Source organism: Sesamum indicum, linkage group LG12 (genome assembly GCF_026168435.1).
Source record: "Sesamum indicum cultivar Baizhima isolate 11 linkage group LG12, ASM2616843v1, whole genome shotgun sequence".
NCBI lineage: Eukaryota > Viridiplantae > Streptophyta > Magnoliopsida > Lamiales > Pedaliaceae > Sesamum > Sesamum indicum.
The window spans coordinates 10197620-10210586 of NC_142668.1; the positions used below are offsets into that span (position 1 = coordinate 10197620).

The 12967-nt window shown below is 37.3% G+C and overlaps 2 protein-coding genes across 3 annotated transcripts; one reads left to right on the forward strand and one right to left on the reverse strand.

Moving 5' to 3' along the window:
• Positions 1-293: 293 nt before the first annotated feature.
• Positions 294-5672, forward strand: TPS7 (trehalose-phosphatase/synthase 7). Of its 2 annotated transcripts, none has more exons than XM_011084678.3 (4): positions 294-547; positions 826-2924; positions 3995-4268; positions 4504-5672. In XM_011084678.3, the coding sequence occupies exons 2-4, from the start codon at positions 937-939 to the stop codon at positions 4843-4845; spliced, it is 2604 nt and encodes an 867-aa protein (XP_011082980.1). In that variant the 5' UTR covers positions 294-547; positions 826-936; the 3' UTR covers positions 4846-5672. The 2 variants fall into 2 exon arrangements, with proteins under 2 accessions (XP_011082980.1, XP_011082978.1); XM_011084676.3 differs by having other exon boundaries at positions 295-511.
• Positions 5673-7334: 1662 nt separating this feature from the next.
• Positions 7335-11674, reverse strand: VAR2 (FtsH extracellular protease family). Its single transcript, XM_011084674.3, has 5 exons — positions 11518-11674; positions 9559-10753; positions 9166-9479; positions 8218-8458; positions 7335-7909 (listed from the first exon to the last, which is right to left on the reverse strand). Exons 2-5 carry the CDS (start codon positions 10741-10743, stop codon positions 7571-7573), a joined length of 2079 nt encoding a protein of 692 aa, XP_011082976.1. The 5' UTR covers positions 10744-10753; positions 11518-11674; the 3' UTR covers positions 7335-7570.
• Between the last annotated feature and the right edge of the window lie 1293 nt (positions 11675-12967).

Consider the following 12967-nt stretch of genomic DNA (forward strand, 5'->3'; position numbering starts at 1 on the left):
TGCATCGTCACCTGTTTATACGACGCAACTGCCATTTATACGTTACTGTTAAAAAAGCAATATATATAAATAACCATCAAAATGGTATAAAAATAAATTCAAAAATTCAAGAATCTTTTACTTTTTATTTATCAAGAATTTCTTCAAATTATTGTCCTTTTTAATAATTGGATTGCGGGGGGGGAACGAGGTGGGGGGGGGGGGGGTGATGTTAGTGATTCTTTTATTTGTTGGCACGTTTTGTTTCCCAGACAAATAATATTTTATCCAAATTTACCTAATAAAAATGTTAAATTATTTATTCTGTTGAATATTCATATCCATGACTTCTTGTAGGCGATCGTCGATTTCATTTTATATACTCATACACAAAAATTACCTATATCAAACCCTAGATTAATCAATTTTTTTTGGGGGGGCGTCAAACCCTAGAATCCCATCCTCAATTCTTAGCTGAAGTTTGACTGGTTTTCTCAAAGACACGAATTTTTTGCTAAATTCAATCGCAGAGGTCAGCTTCAATCCTCAATTTCTGGTTTCGCCTTTGGTACGCGCGTGAGATTGAGATTTGCTCTAGGGTTTCTGTGGAATTCATTTTTGTTTCATTTTTGAAAATTAGTTCTCTGGGCTTGGTTTAGATGAGTTCCTTGTGGGGTTTATGTGCATTAATTTCTGTTTGATTAATTTGATTTTGGTTTGCTTGTTTTCACGGATTTTCGCGTCCTTTGATTCAAAAGAGGGATATCTGTTATTTGTTTGATATATGGGATTTGGGTCTTCGTTTATGGTTGTTTTATATGAATAAATGGTTTTTCTTTAACGTAGGTAATTCGAAAGTCTTATTTGAAGAGAAGGAATTGGGATTTGGGGCCGTGAGACTTGAGGGATATATTTACTTTATTTTTTGAGGAGAGAGATAAAGAAAAATTTGCAAAGATGATGTCAAGATCTTATACCAATCTTTTGGAGCTAGCGTCTGGGAATTTCCCAGTAATGGGTAGGGAGAAGGAGCGGAAGCGATTCCCCAGGGTAATGACAGTCCCAGGGAATATTGTTGAACTAGATGATGAGCAAGCTAATAGTGTTACATCTGAAAACCCCTCTTCAGTTGCTGGTGATCGAATGATCATTGTCTCAAACCTTTTGCCCTTGAAAGCAAAACGAAGGCCAGACAATAAAGGGTGGAGTTTTAGTTGGAATGAGGATTCATTGATCTTGCGGGTGAAGGATGGATTTCCAGAGGACATGGAGGTACTTTATGTTGGGTCGTTACCGGTTGATGTCGACCCAATTGAACAGGATGATGTGGCCAATTATCTTTTGGAGAAATTCAAATGTGTCCCTGCCTTTCTGCCCCCTAATCTTTTGGCAAAGTATTATCATGGATTTTGCAAGAAGCAGTTATGGCCACTTTTCCATTACATGTTACCATTTTCAGCTGATCATGGGGGTAGATTTGATCGGTCAATGTGGGAAGCATATGTGTCTGCCAATAAGTTGTTCTCGCAGAAAGTGATTGAGGTACTTAATCCTGAGGATGATTTTGTCTGGATACATGATTATCATTTGATGGTCTTGCCCACGTTTTTGAGGAGGCGCTTTGTGCGCTTAAGAATGGGTTTCTTTCTTCACAGTCCATTTCCGTCATCTGAGATATATAGATCACTTCCTGTTAGAGAAGAAATCCTCAAGGCCCTACTCAACTCTGACCTCATTGGTTTTCACACTTTTGATTACGCTCGGCATTTCCTCTCCTGCTGCAGTCGGATGTTGGGTCTGGAATATCAGTCAAAACGAGGATACATAGGGTTGGATTATTATGGAAGGACAGTGGGAATAAAGATTATGCCAGTTGGGATACATATGGGCCACATCGAGTCGGTGATTAGACAAGCAGATAAAGACTTGAAGGTTGAGGAGCTGAGGCGGCAATTTGAAGGTAAGACAGTGTTGCTTGGAGTTGATGATATGGACATATTCAAAGGTATCAACCTAAAGCTTTTGGCTATGGAGCAGATGCTCAAGCAGCATCCAAATTGGCAAGGAAGGGCTGTGCTGGTGCAGATTGCAAATCCTTCTAGAGGCAAAGGAATAGATTTGGAGGAGATACAAAATGAAATAGAAGAGAGCTGCAAGAGAATCAACAAGGAACTTGGGAGGCCTGGATATGAACCTATAGTTTTTATTCACCGTCCTGTATCAATCAGTGAAAGAATGGCTTATTACAGCATTGCTGAATGCGTTGTAGTGACAGCAGTGAGGGATGGAATGAACTTGACTCCTTATGAGTACATTGTCTGCAGACAAGGAATATCTGGTGCAGAAGCCGGGTCAGAGTGGAGCGGACCTAAGAAGAGCATGCTAGTGGTGTCTGAATTCATTGGGTGCTCTCCATCCCTAAGTGGTGCTATTCGTGTAAACCCATGGAATGTTGAAGCAACTGCTGAGGCAATGAATGAGTCCATATCAATGGCCGACACAGAGAAGGAGTTGCGACATGAGAAGCACTACCGTTATGTTAGTACCCATGATGTAGCTTTTTGGTCTAGAAGTTTCTTACAAGATATGGAAAGGACTTGTGCCGATCATTTCAGGAAAAGATGTTGGGGAATTGGTCTTGGCTTTGGGTTCCGGGTTGTGGCACTTGATCCTAATTTTAGAAAGCTGTCCATAGATGATATTGTGGCTGCGTACTCAAGGGCCAAAAGCAGGGCTATACTGTTGGACTATGATGGGACATTGATGCCTCAAAATTTAATTATTAAGACTCCGAGTGCCCAAGTTCTCTCTCTCTTGAACCGTCTCTGTGCAGATCCCAAAAATTTAGTTTTTATGGTCAGTGGAAGAGGGAGGGATAGCTTAAGCAGGTGGTTTCTTCCCTGCAAGAAACTGGGACTTGCTGCGGAACATGGTTACTTCTTAAGGTATGTACCTCGATTGTCTGCTTCATTAGTTTTTTTTTTTCCTAAAAAAAATATTGATAATTATAATGGTCCTTGCTCCTATGGACATTGTATTTATATCAAAACTTGTTGAAGAAAAAGCTGACTGAAATTTCTCCATAAATTTAAAATACCGTAAGAATCAAACCAAGTGTGGCTTTTAGTGGTTTCAATTGGTTGCAGGGGAGCTATGTGTTTTCGTCTGGTTTCTGAAACTTGCAGTTCTATGTCTTACTGTTAAGCTTTTTCTGGTTTTGCTGATGTGTTATCCACTAAGTAGCTGTGGATCTTAAGATTCAATATTTTTGTTTTCCAAGTCCCAATTAGTTAAAACTTCCTAGGGCTTCTGTAGAATTTTCTATCACCTTTTTTCCTGATGGCTGGCATTGTTTCCTCGTAAGAAGGTTGAATAGGATGATCTTTGTTTCAGTGTTAGTTGATATAATATTTATTTAGCTAGAATGCAAGAAGTTTGATCAAAATATAGGTTGAACATGCCTTATAGTGAATTTGTTGAAAGAACAAGAAGACTACTTAAGACACAGTTTCACATGGAGGGTATGGCGGCAAAGCAGCTTGTATGGGGTTACTTCCCTGTTGAGGCAGCATGAAAGAGAGTGCAAATTAGTGTGGAGATATTTGTGCCTAGCAGCTTGTGATGTTCTCTGCGTATTTTTCCATGCCGTGCATTAGTTTTCTCTATCTTTTAATACAACTTCTAAGATTTCGGCAGATGTTATGCTATGTAATACAAGTTTATTTCATTTATTGGGCAATCATGATTACTAATCTTTCTGCTGGGTGATTGTTTTTGCTGTGTCTGTTTTAGTAGTGTTGCAATGTTCTCCCAGTTTATTGGAGTCCACTTCCTTCTCTTTTTCTCTCTCTCTTCTTACTTTGGTCCGCATTCTGTGATAATTGTGTGCAAGGATAGGTAAAATAGGTGAATTATCTCATGATCTTTTAGTGGGAACTGTTTGGTGCCATTTCTTCAGTTTCTTTCTCTCTTGGTTCTATCTGAATAATTTGCATATGGATGTGGAATTTTTCAGGTGGCCACAACATGAAGAATGGGAAACATATGGCCAGGGTTCTGAATTTGGTTGGATGCAGATGGCAGAACCAGTAATGAAATCATATACCGAGGCCACTGATGGTTCTGGAATTGAGAGAAAGGAAAGTGCTTTAGTTTGGCATTACCATGATGCAGACCCTGGATTTGGTTTTTCTCAAGCGAAGGAAATGTTGGATCATTTAGAGAGTGTTTTAGCAAATGAACCTGTTGCTGTGAAGAGCGGGCAGTTTATTGTAGAAGTCAAGCCTCAGGCATGTGTATTTAGGGCCCTGCATACTCTTCCATTGCTTTTCTAGCTTTTCAGAATCAGATTCTTCGTTTTCTCATAACTATTATTCCACTCTTAAGTTATAAAATTAATTTTCTGTAGTGAAGTAAAACTCATGGACTTAAATATTATGTGTTTACTGTTTTATATTGTTGCATATATATTTTTCTCTAACAATCTGAACATGAGGCTAAGGACGTAAATTCTTATTGATGCAGGGTGTTAGCAAAGGCATAGTCGCAGAGAAGGTTTTCACATCCATGACAGAGACTGGGAAACAGGCTGACTTTGTGCTCTGCATTGGTGATGACAGATCTGATGAGGATATGTTTGAACTAATTGGTACTGCAGTGTCTAGACGCATTCTTTCTTACAACACCGAGGTGTTCGCTTGCACTGTTGGGCAAAAACCAAGCAAAGCTAAGTACTATTTAGACGACTCATCCGAAGTGGTAGCAATGCTCGAGTCTCTAGCTGAAGCCACTGATTCTCCAGTCTCATCTGATGAGGAAGCAGATAGTTCCCCAAGGAAAATTGCTTATGTTTCTTCTTTTGTTTGAATTTGCCTACTTCTCTGAATGGGGAGCACCCTGATTTGCTAATGATATCTTTGCTTATATGGATTGTTAGGTTTAGGTACTAGAGAATGGAAATGATGTAATTTTCTTCTTCTTCTTTTTTTGTTTTTTTTTTTCTCTTATTCTTATCTCATCCTTGCTCGTTAGCCTTAGGCCTGGGTGAAGTTTGCATTGAACTTATTAGTCGAGATTCTTTGGGGGAACGTAGTACAAATGGAGGTGGAAGAAGTTGAGAACTCGTTTTTCATGTGCATTACTAAGGACCATCTAAGTGAGGCTGTTCCTGAAGGACAGATATATGCAGTGAATCGGACAACTCTGATGATCCGATTTGGACTTGACAAAGGAAATGACTTCTCATTGAACTCTTGGCGTCATCTTTCTCCAGCAGAAAAGACAGGAGAACAATTTCTGGAAGAAGCTTCTCTGGTTGCTGGTGCTGTAATGTTTATGGCCAGTGCATTAGATTTAAATTTCTTGAAGTGTCAACAGAATTGATGCATGACACGTTCATTGAGCAAAAGAAGAGGTATCATCGTCAATGGTCCTTGAAGTGATTGGTTACAAGAGATCGAGTTTGTGGCCACTTAAAACTTGTAGATCGGCACAGTTCACTTTGCTCAGTTCCCCTGTACAGGTTGGCTTGGGCTGCTTTTTCTGTTTTCTTTGTTTTCCTTGTGGCAGTCCCCATTAAAGTAATGTGAATATGGGTGGATAATGGCAATATTTCTTTGGCAGATGCATGCTCCCGTCGAATGTGACAAGTGATAATATTTTTTACCTTGATTTTTGTTCATTTCCAGATACTATGATGGTTGCCTTGTTTCATTCGGTGATATTTCCTTAGACCTGGTGGCTTATGTTGGTAAATCTCTCTATGATGCCTGTTTAGATAAACCTGAGGTTGTGTTGGCAGCTTTCATCGGCATGTTTGGTGGCTTGTAGGTAGAATTTTCTTTGAACTGAAAGGCTTGTAGGTAGAATTTTCTTTATTACTTTCAGTTCATGGTGCATTAGTAACTCAGCAGCGAAACCTGAATATTCATCAATTCTCTCACTGTTTTCATTTGAACCGTGCAATTCCATGACTCCATGTTTTCTGTTTGAGGTTAGAGGTTTGTAGTGAGTCGTAGTATCCTTTTAACTATTCTCTGAAATACAGGCTCGAGGATGAAACTGAGACTTGAAAATTATCAGCTTTCTGATATTATTAGAAACTAGTTGGTAATGCAGGTCTCATTTCTTGCATGTTGACATCTCCAGGCACGTCGACTCCAGCTTTCATACAAAGAATTATTCGCAGTGCATGATGGTCTTGCTTGGGTTTTATCATACTTATATTTTGTGTTGTATTGGTCATGTGATTAGTTTATCGTGCGTATTTTGGGGAGTACAATCTCATGTCCTGGGTTCAAATGCTAATGAACAAACCTCAAGACTAAATTTTGGCGGATACCCCGAAAGTGACTTGGGATCATAGAGTTGTAAGCTTCACTTGTACCCATAACTGTTCCTTGCACAAACTTATATTGATTATACAATTTCGAACATGAGCATATGGAAGACAAATAACTTGACACATTCCCAGGCCAAGAAATGCGGACATCGCTTTTAAATCGATGGGTTTGGAGTTGAAAGATTTAAATCAACAACAATAAATTTATTGTACATTCTTTGGATGATCTTACAATTTAGAATATTTTAAATTCTTAAATTTATCATTTTGAGTTATATTTTGTAATGTTATGATGTATTTCTGATTTTTAATACAAAATTATCTGACTTATTTTTTTCTTCTTCTTTTTTAAGTTCTTTTATCAGATATGTCCCTCTAAATCGTGTCTAAAGGAACGATGATGCAATTTTTTATCAAATGCAAGATATCATCACACTGTAGGTTTAACTACACTTAAATCTTGTTTAAAAATAAAAAATTATATTTTTTCCCAAATAAAGTTTGCGACTATATTTACACCCAAATTGAATTTTGGTTTACACTTGCCTTTTTTTTCCATTAGAATTTGAATGAACGCTGACGTTAGCAAAATAAATTATATAAATTCTTACTTCTATCCCTATGTAACATTTTCATGTATAATTTTGTATTTATAAAGGGATAAATACAATATATATACATATGGAAATTGTTATAATTTTTCAACTGCAAGTACAAAACTATTACATGTGAATGTTAAACGACATTTAAAATTAAAAATTTGTGTAAATTTTTTATACCAAATCGGTATTTTTCATCCAAATTCTAACGAAAAGAGATCAATTGTAAATGAAAAATTTTCGAAAAAATGTAAGTATAATTTTGAACTCTTTTAAGAAAAAAATATAATTTTATATTTTTAGAGAAGATTTAAGTGTAATTAAACCTAAATTGTAATTAAGATTATCTTTGCTGGGACATATTCATGTAGCAGTTTGGTCAATCAAAGATGAAAAACATTCCCAACATAAAAACATGTCCAAACTCTGTACTGCATTCACTATGTGGTTGCTTATATAATGTTCAAAAGGCAAATTCCCAATAAAGGCAAGACGAAAAACATATGAAAGGCAAACAATGGCCTCTTTTCGCTTGTACTACTATACATGTGGGACTAGGAATTGGTTCAAAAGTAGACAATGACATCGTACATCGAATAAATTGAAGCTATATGTCAAGTTTAAAGTCATCTCAATGTCTGTATATATGCTATTATACGGCTACCGGAGCTGGAGTAGGAGGAACTCTATTTTCAGCTGGGATTTCGACAAATTCTGACAGGATTGCTCTGAATTCATCTCCTGTCATCGTCTCCTTCTCAAGAAGGACGTCCACGATCTTGTCCATAGCTTCACGGTTGTTCCGAATATGGCTCAGAGCAATCTCGTATGCACTATCAGAAATCCTCTTGACTGCAGCGTCGATATCTTCAGCTAGCTTTTCGGACATTGAATTTCTTGCCATCATTCTCATGATCACATCACCACTTTGAGCAGATGAGTCCATGAGTGACCATGGACCTATCTCAGACATGCCGAATGTGACAACCATCTGGAGAGGAGACACGACGATTGAGTAATAATGGCAAGTAACACTAAATGAATACATCAAAAGTTGCAAGAAACAAGTAAGACCATGTTTCAAAAGGGAAAAGTCGGCCCAAGTTGGCCTACGTTAGTTGTTTGATATATTCTACTTATTTTGAGAAAGCTCTGGTATATCTTGAAGGGAGGTTTGGTAATTTCAGGAGGAGGGAATATAGTTACTAATTACACTGACGCTCCGGGAAGATCAGTGTAACTAACCCTTGTTGATGATGATGCATGTAACGGACTAGGACGTAATATAAGGATGTATACCTGCTTGGCTAAGCCGGTGATCTGCTGTAAATCACCAGCTGCACCAGTTGTGACCTCCGGTTCCCCAAATATAACCTCCTCCGCAGCTCTTCCACCAAGCCCACCAACAATTCTAGCAAAAAGTTGCTGCTTGGATATCAAGGTTGGATCATCTGAGGGGATGAACCAGGTCAAACCACGTGCTTGACCACGGGGTACTAAGGTGACCTTTTGCACAGCATCATGCCCTGGAGTTAGAGTTCTGCATGGAAAGAATCAGCAACGATAACGGCTCCATACACTAAGCTATATAAAGATCCACAAATAGATAGAACAACAAAAAGACATGGTAGCAGCAAAAGAATATTTACTGCTGCGGAAACATGAGTGATATCACATAGTAAAATCGAGAAGAACACTTTGCCAAAGGGAAAAAACAAGCAAATTATTCTGCAACATCTTAAAAAGCAGAACAGATGATTACTACACTTGAAGTATCCTCAGAGTCATTCATTAATGCTTGCCCAAAACACACTTAATATGTTCTAATTTATTCTTTTAATTCCAGACACTAAACTGTTCTGACATAAACAAATAGTTCAGCTCAGTCGGTTATAACTCAGTAAGTTCAAGCATGCAGGTTATGCAAGTTTTTGCAGAGAATGAAGGAGCATATATTGAAATGCATATAGACTAGCCCAATTTGATTCTTCAAAACGAGGCAGTTCGATAACTGTAATTAAAGGAGCCAAAGGTCATGCCAGTTTGTGATGGTAGAATGCCATACAGTTCAAGAAAACTCAAGAAATTTGCAAGAATGAACCATCGAACCAGATCCAACTTTCAGGTTTAAGCACAGCAATGAGTTCAGTCTATAAGCACAACAAAGAGTACTCTTGTTACCATAAATCCGTAGATGACCAACTTCAGCTGTCTATTTAGAACTAAGTAGTTTATACTGGTACTTACCCACAAATGGCATGGCCTACTTCATGGTATGCTACAAGACTTTTGCTCTTGCCATCAGTCATAACTGTTCCTTCCATTCCAGCAACTATTCTATCGATCGAATCATCAATTTCTTTGGATGAGATTGCTGTCTTGCCACGTCGACCAGCCAGAATAGCCGCCTCATTTAAGAGATTAGCAAGATCTGCTCCACTAAAACCAGGTGTCCTCATGGCTATCACTTCAAGTGATACATCTGAGTCGAACTTTTTATTGCCTGCATGAACTTTTAGGATTTCAGTTCTTCCACGAATGTCTGGGACATCAACTGTGACCTGCATAATGAATCAAATTTAATACACATTCCTTGTTTTGGATATTATATACTGAAAACACGACATGTAATTTATTTACCTGTCTATCAAACCTTCCAGGTCTCAACAAGGCAGAGTCAAGAATATCTGCACGGTTAGTTGCTGCAATTACAATTATACCGGTATTTCCTTCAAAACCATCCATTTCTGTCAAGAGCTGGTTCAGGGTCTGCTCCCTTTCATCATTTCCTCCACCAATACCAGTTCCTCTTTGACGCCCAACAGCATCAATTTCATCAACAAAGACAATGCAGGGAGCATTTTCCTTCGCCTTCTTGAAAAGATCACGGACCCGTGAAGCCCCAACTCCAACAAACATCTCAACAAACTCAGAACCTGAAATCGAGAAAAAAGGAACACCGGCTTCACCAGCAATAGCCTTGGCTAGCAAGGTCTTTCCAGTACCTGGCGGACCAACAAGAAGAACTCCCTTAGGAATACGAGCACCCACAGCAGTAAACCTCTCAGGCTTCTTCAAGAATTCCACCACCTCCATAAAATCTTGCTTGGCTTCATCTACTCCAGCAACATCATCGAAGGTTACCCCAGTGTTTGGTTCCATCTGGAATTTGGCCTTCGATTGACCAAAGGTTAGTGGAAAACCAGGTCCCCCAGGCCCACCCATTCCACCAGAGGACCGTCTTGAGAGAAGGAATAGACCACCAATTAAAATTAAAGGGAAAGCCAAATTCCCAATTAAGTTAAACAAAAGAGAACCAGAGTCCTCTTGAGCATTGTGGGCAGCAAAGTCAATGTTCTTCTCCCTAAACTTCTGCAGAAGCTCCTGGCTGAGACCTGGAAGTTGTACGCGTACTCTCTGCACTCGATTACCCAACTCTGGAGAGAGAGCCTCAACAATGGCTATGGTACCATTTTCAAACAAATCAACTTTTTTTATTCTATCCTTATCTAGATACTCCAAAAATCTAGAATAAGACATCCTTGAGTTAGAAACACCTTGGTCATCTGCAATAGCTTTCCCATTGCTTAGTAATGCAGGAACAGCAACTCCAGCATTGCCAAGCAACAATTTCAGAAAGCCTCTTCGGCCTTCATTTGTCCTTTCATCCAGAGATGCTCTTACACTAACTACTTTAGATGTACTAGACGAGGGAATGCGTGAGGATTGGATTAACCGCCTGCCAAAAATTTCCTTCCTCAAACCTCTTTTCGTATTACCTGCAGATATGCCATTTCCCACAACACATGCCGATGAAGCTGCCATCTCTTTTCCTCTGCAGTTCAGCAAACAAATTTAGTAATGAACTCGGATAAGGCATCACAGTTCAAACAGTTAACAACATTATGGAGATTTTGAGTCACAAAAAGGAAAAAATTTTGAAATTAAAATTCATCAGGCAATTCTCCATGTTAAAACATACCAAAACCAAGAACCAATTCTATCACCTCATTAAAAGGTATTTTCATTCCAAGGTCGACGATCTTGGCTGGAATATACAACACCCATTTTCACATCACCAGTGAAACTAATGGGCCAACAGTTCAAGACTTGAATTATAACTTAGAACATGAAATTCATATTTGTCAAGAACTACGAGGGAGAAAAACCAAAAACAAAGCAAATGGACTCAACCAATTACAGAATCAACAATTTTAGCATCTAAATTACTCAATCTACAGCCATCTTAAAACCCAAAAAGAGCAAACACTATCAATCATCATTTCTACCTTAATCAAAAGCTTTTCATCAAACCTCTCATAACCCACCAAGAAGATGTGGGCTACAAGCAAACACAAAGAACCCATGAAAAGCTCATACATATCAATCTCAATCAAAAACTTTTCATCAAATCACTCAAAACCCACCAAGAATATGTGGGCTACAAGGGAATCAAAATTGTCAGCTCAGAGATTCAGCAACAGAACCAAGCCAAGAACAAGAGCGATGCCAATTACTAAAAGGAAACCCAACAAATTCTGAACATAATCAACAAAATCAAATACTTTCTCTTGTTTGAGGAATGAAAGACATACATACCTCAGTGGAGAAGTTGATTTTGAAAAACGAGGAAGAATGATGGGGGGGTTTGGAGGGGAGGGAGTAATTTAGAGGGAATGGATGTGGTTTGGAAACAGTTACGTGGCCCTTTTTCGATAATTGATTGGTCTGCCCACTCATTTTATTTGTCCTAGATTTTTTTCTTTGGGATTTTGGCATTTTGTGTTAGATTTGTGGATTTAAACCGTCAAATTAGTTTGTATTTTCTTGTCTGCATTCTTGAATTCATGTGGAGGGTTCTTCTCCCATAAACCGGAGCACACTCAATTAGGCGTCACCAATTTAATTTTTTATTATATTTATTTAATTAATAAAAGAAAAAAATAAAATATATTCTTAAACAATTTTTATTAAGCAGAACAATTTATTTCGTCCCTTAAATTTGTATTTAAAATTATTTGAATTTTTAAAATTTATTTTTTTTAACATTAGCATCCTAAACTTTAATTTTAGTCTCATATTGGTTCTCTCGACAATTTTATGGTGGCCGATTTTTGACTTTTTAAAACGTAAAATGGTCAATTTATGTTTAATTTTCTAATTTTACTTTATTAAATTTATAAAATTGTTAAATTAATTCTTTTTCTAACAGAAAAAGTAGGGGCACTCAGAGTGCGTATCAATTTTTTTAAAGCTATTTTTGATCGAATTGCAATTGGGAGTTTTATAAAATAATCTTTTAAGCTGCCACTTTTAAAACCAAAATCAAATGTGCGGTTTTGTTGAAATGCGATCAGTTTAACGGTTTTAATACTTATAACAAAAATAAGACATTAAAACTAATAAAAATAGAAAAATGAAACAAATATTTATATGTAGTAACCAAGAAAGAACAACATTATGCACCACAAACCATCGACCCTATTCTTAACTTTAAATAGATTATAAAATATTAGAAAATATATAGTAATCAAACAAGAAAACACTTAATCCAACATAGGTCAGTAGTCGTTTATTGAAATATTAAATATATTATTAAAAAAGCATATCAAATTTTAATTGCATCCTTAATCAATATTTGACAATTAGTACTAGGAAATATTCTAGACCATGCAATTGAGAATATGTAGACAATAGGCATCGACCCGACTTTCTTCATCATATGAAAGTCATCCTACATGACCACAACTTAACCATTAGTCGTATGTGCGCGTTGAGGTTTCACAATAACTTGATCCTTCTAATTGATGAGAATGACCAAATCATTAAAATTCAAATAAATATTAAAAATATAGATTGAGAGAGAATAAAGATAAAAGTAGAAACACATATAAGAGATAGAAGACGGTAAGAACGGAAAGAGAGAAGAGGAAAAGGGGGAGAAAGAAAATAGAAGAGAAAAATAAATGAAAAATTGAGACAATCATCAAATGAGCTTAAAATTTGAATGAGCTTAAAGCATTAAGCATATTTTTTTCTGTATAAAGCC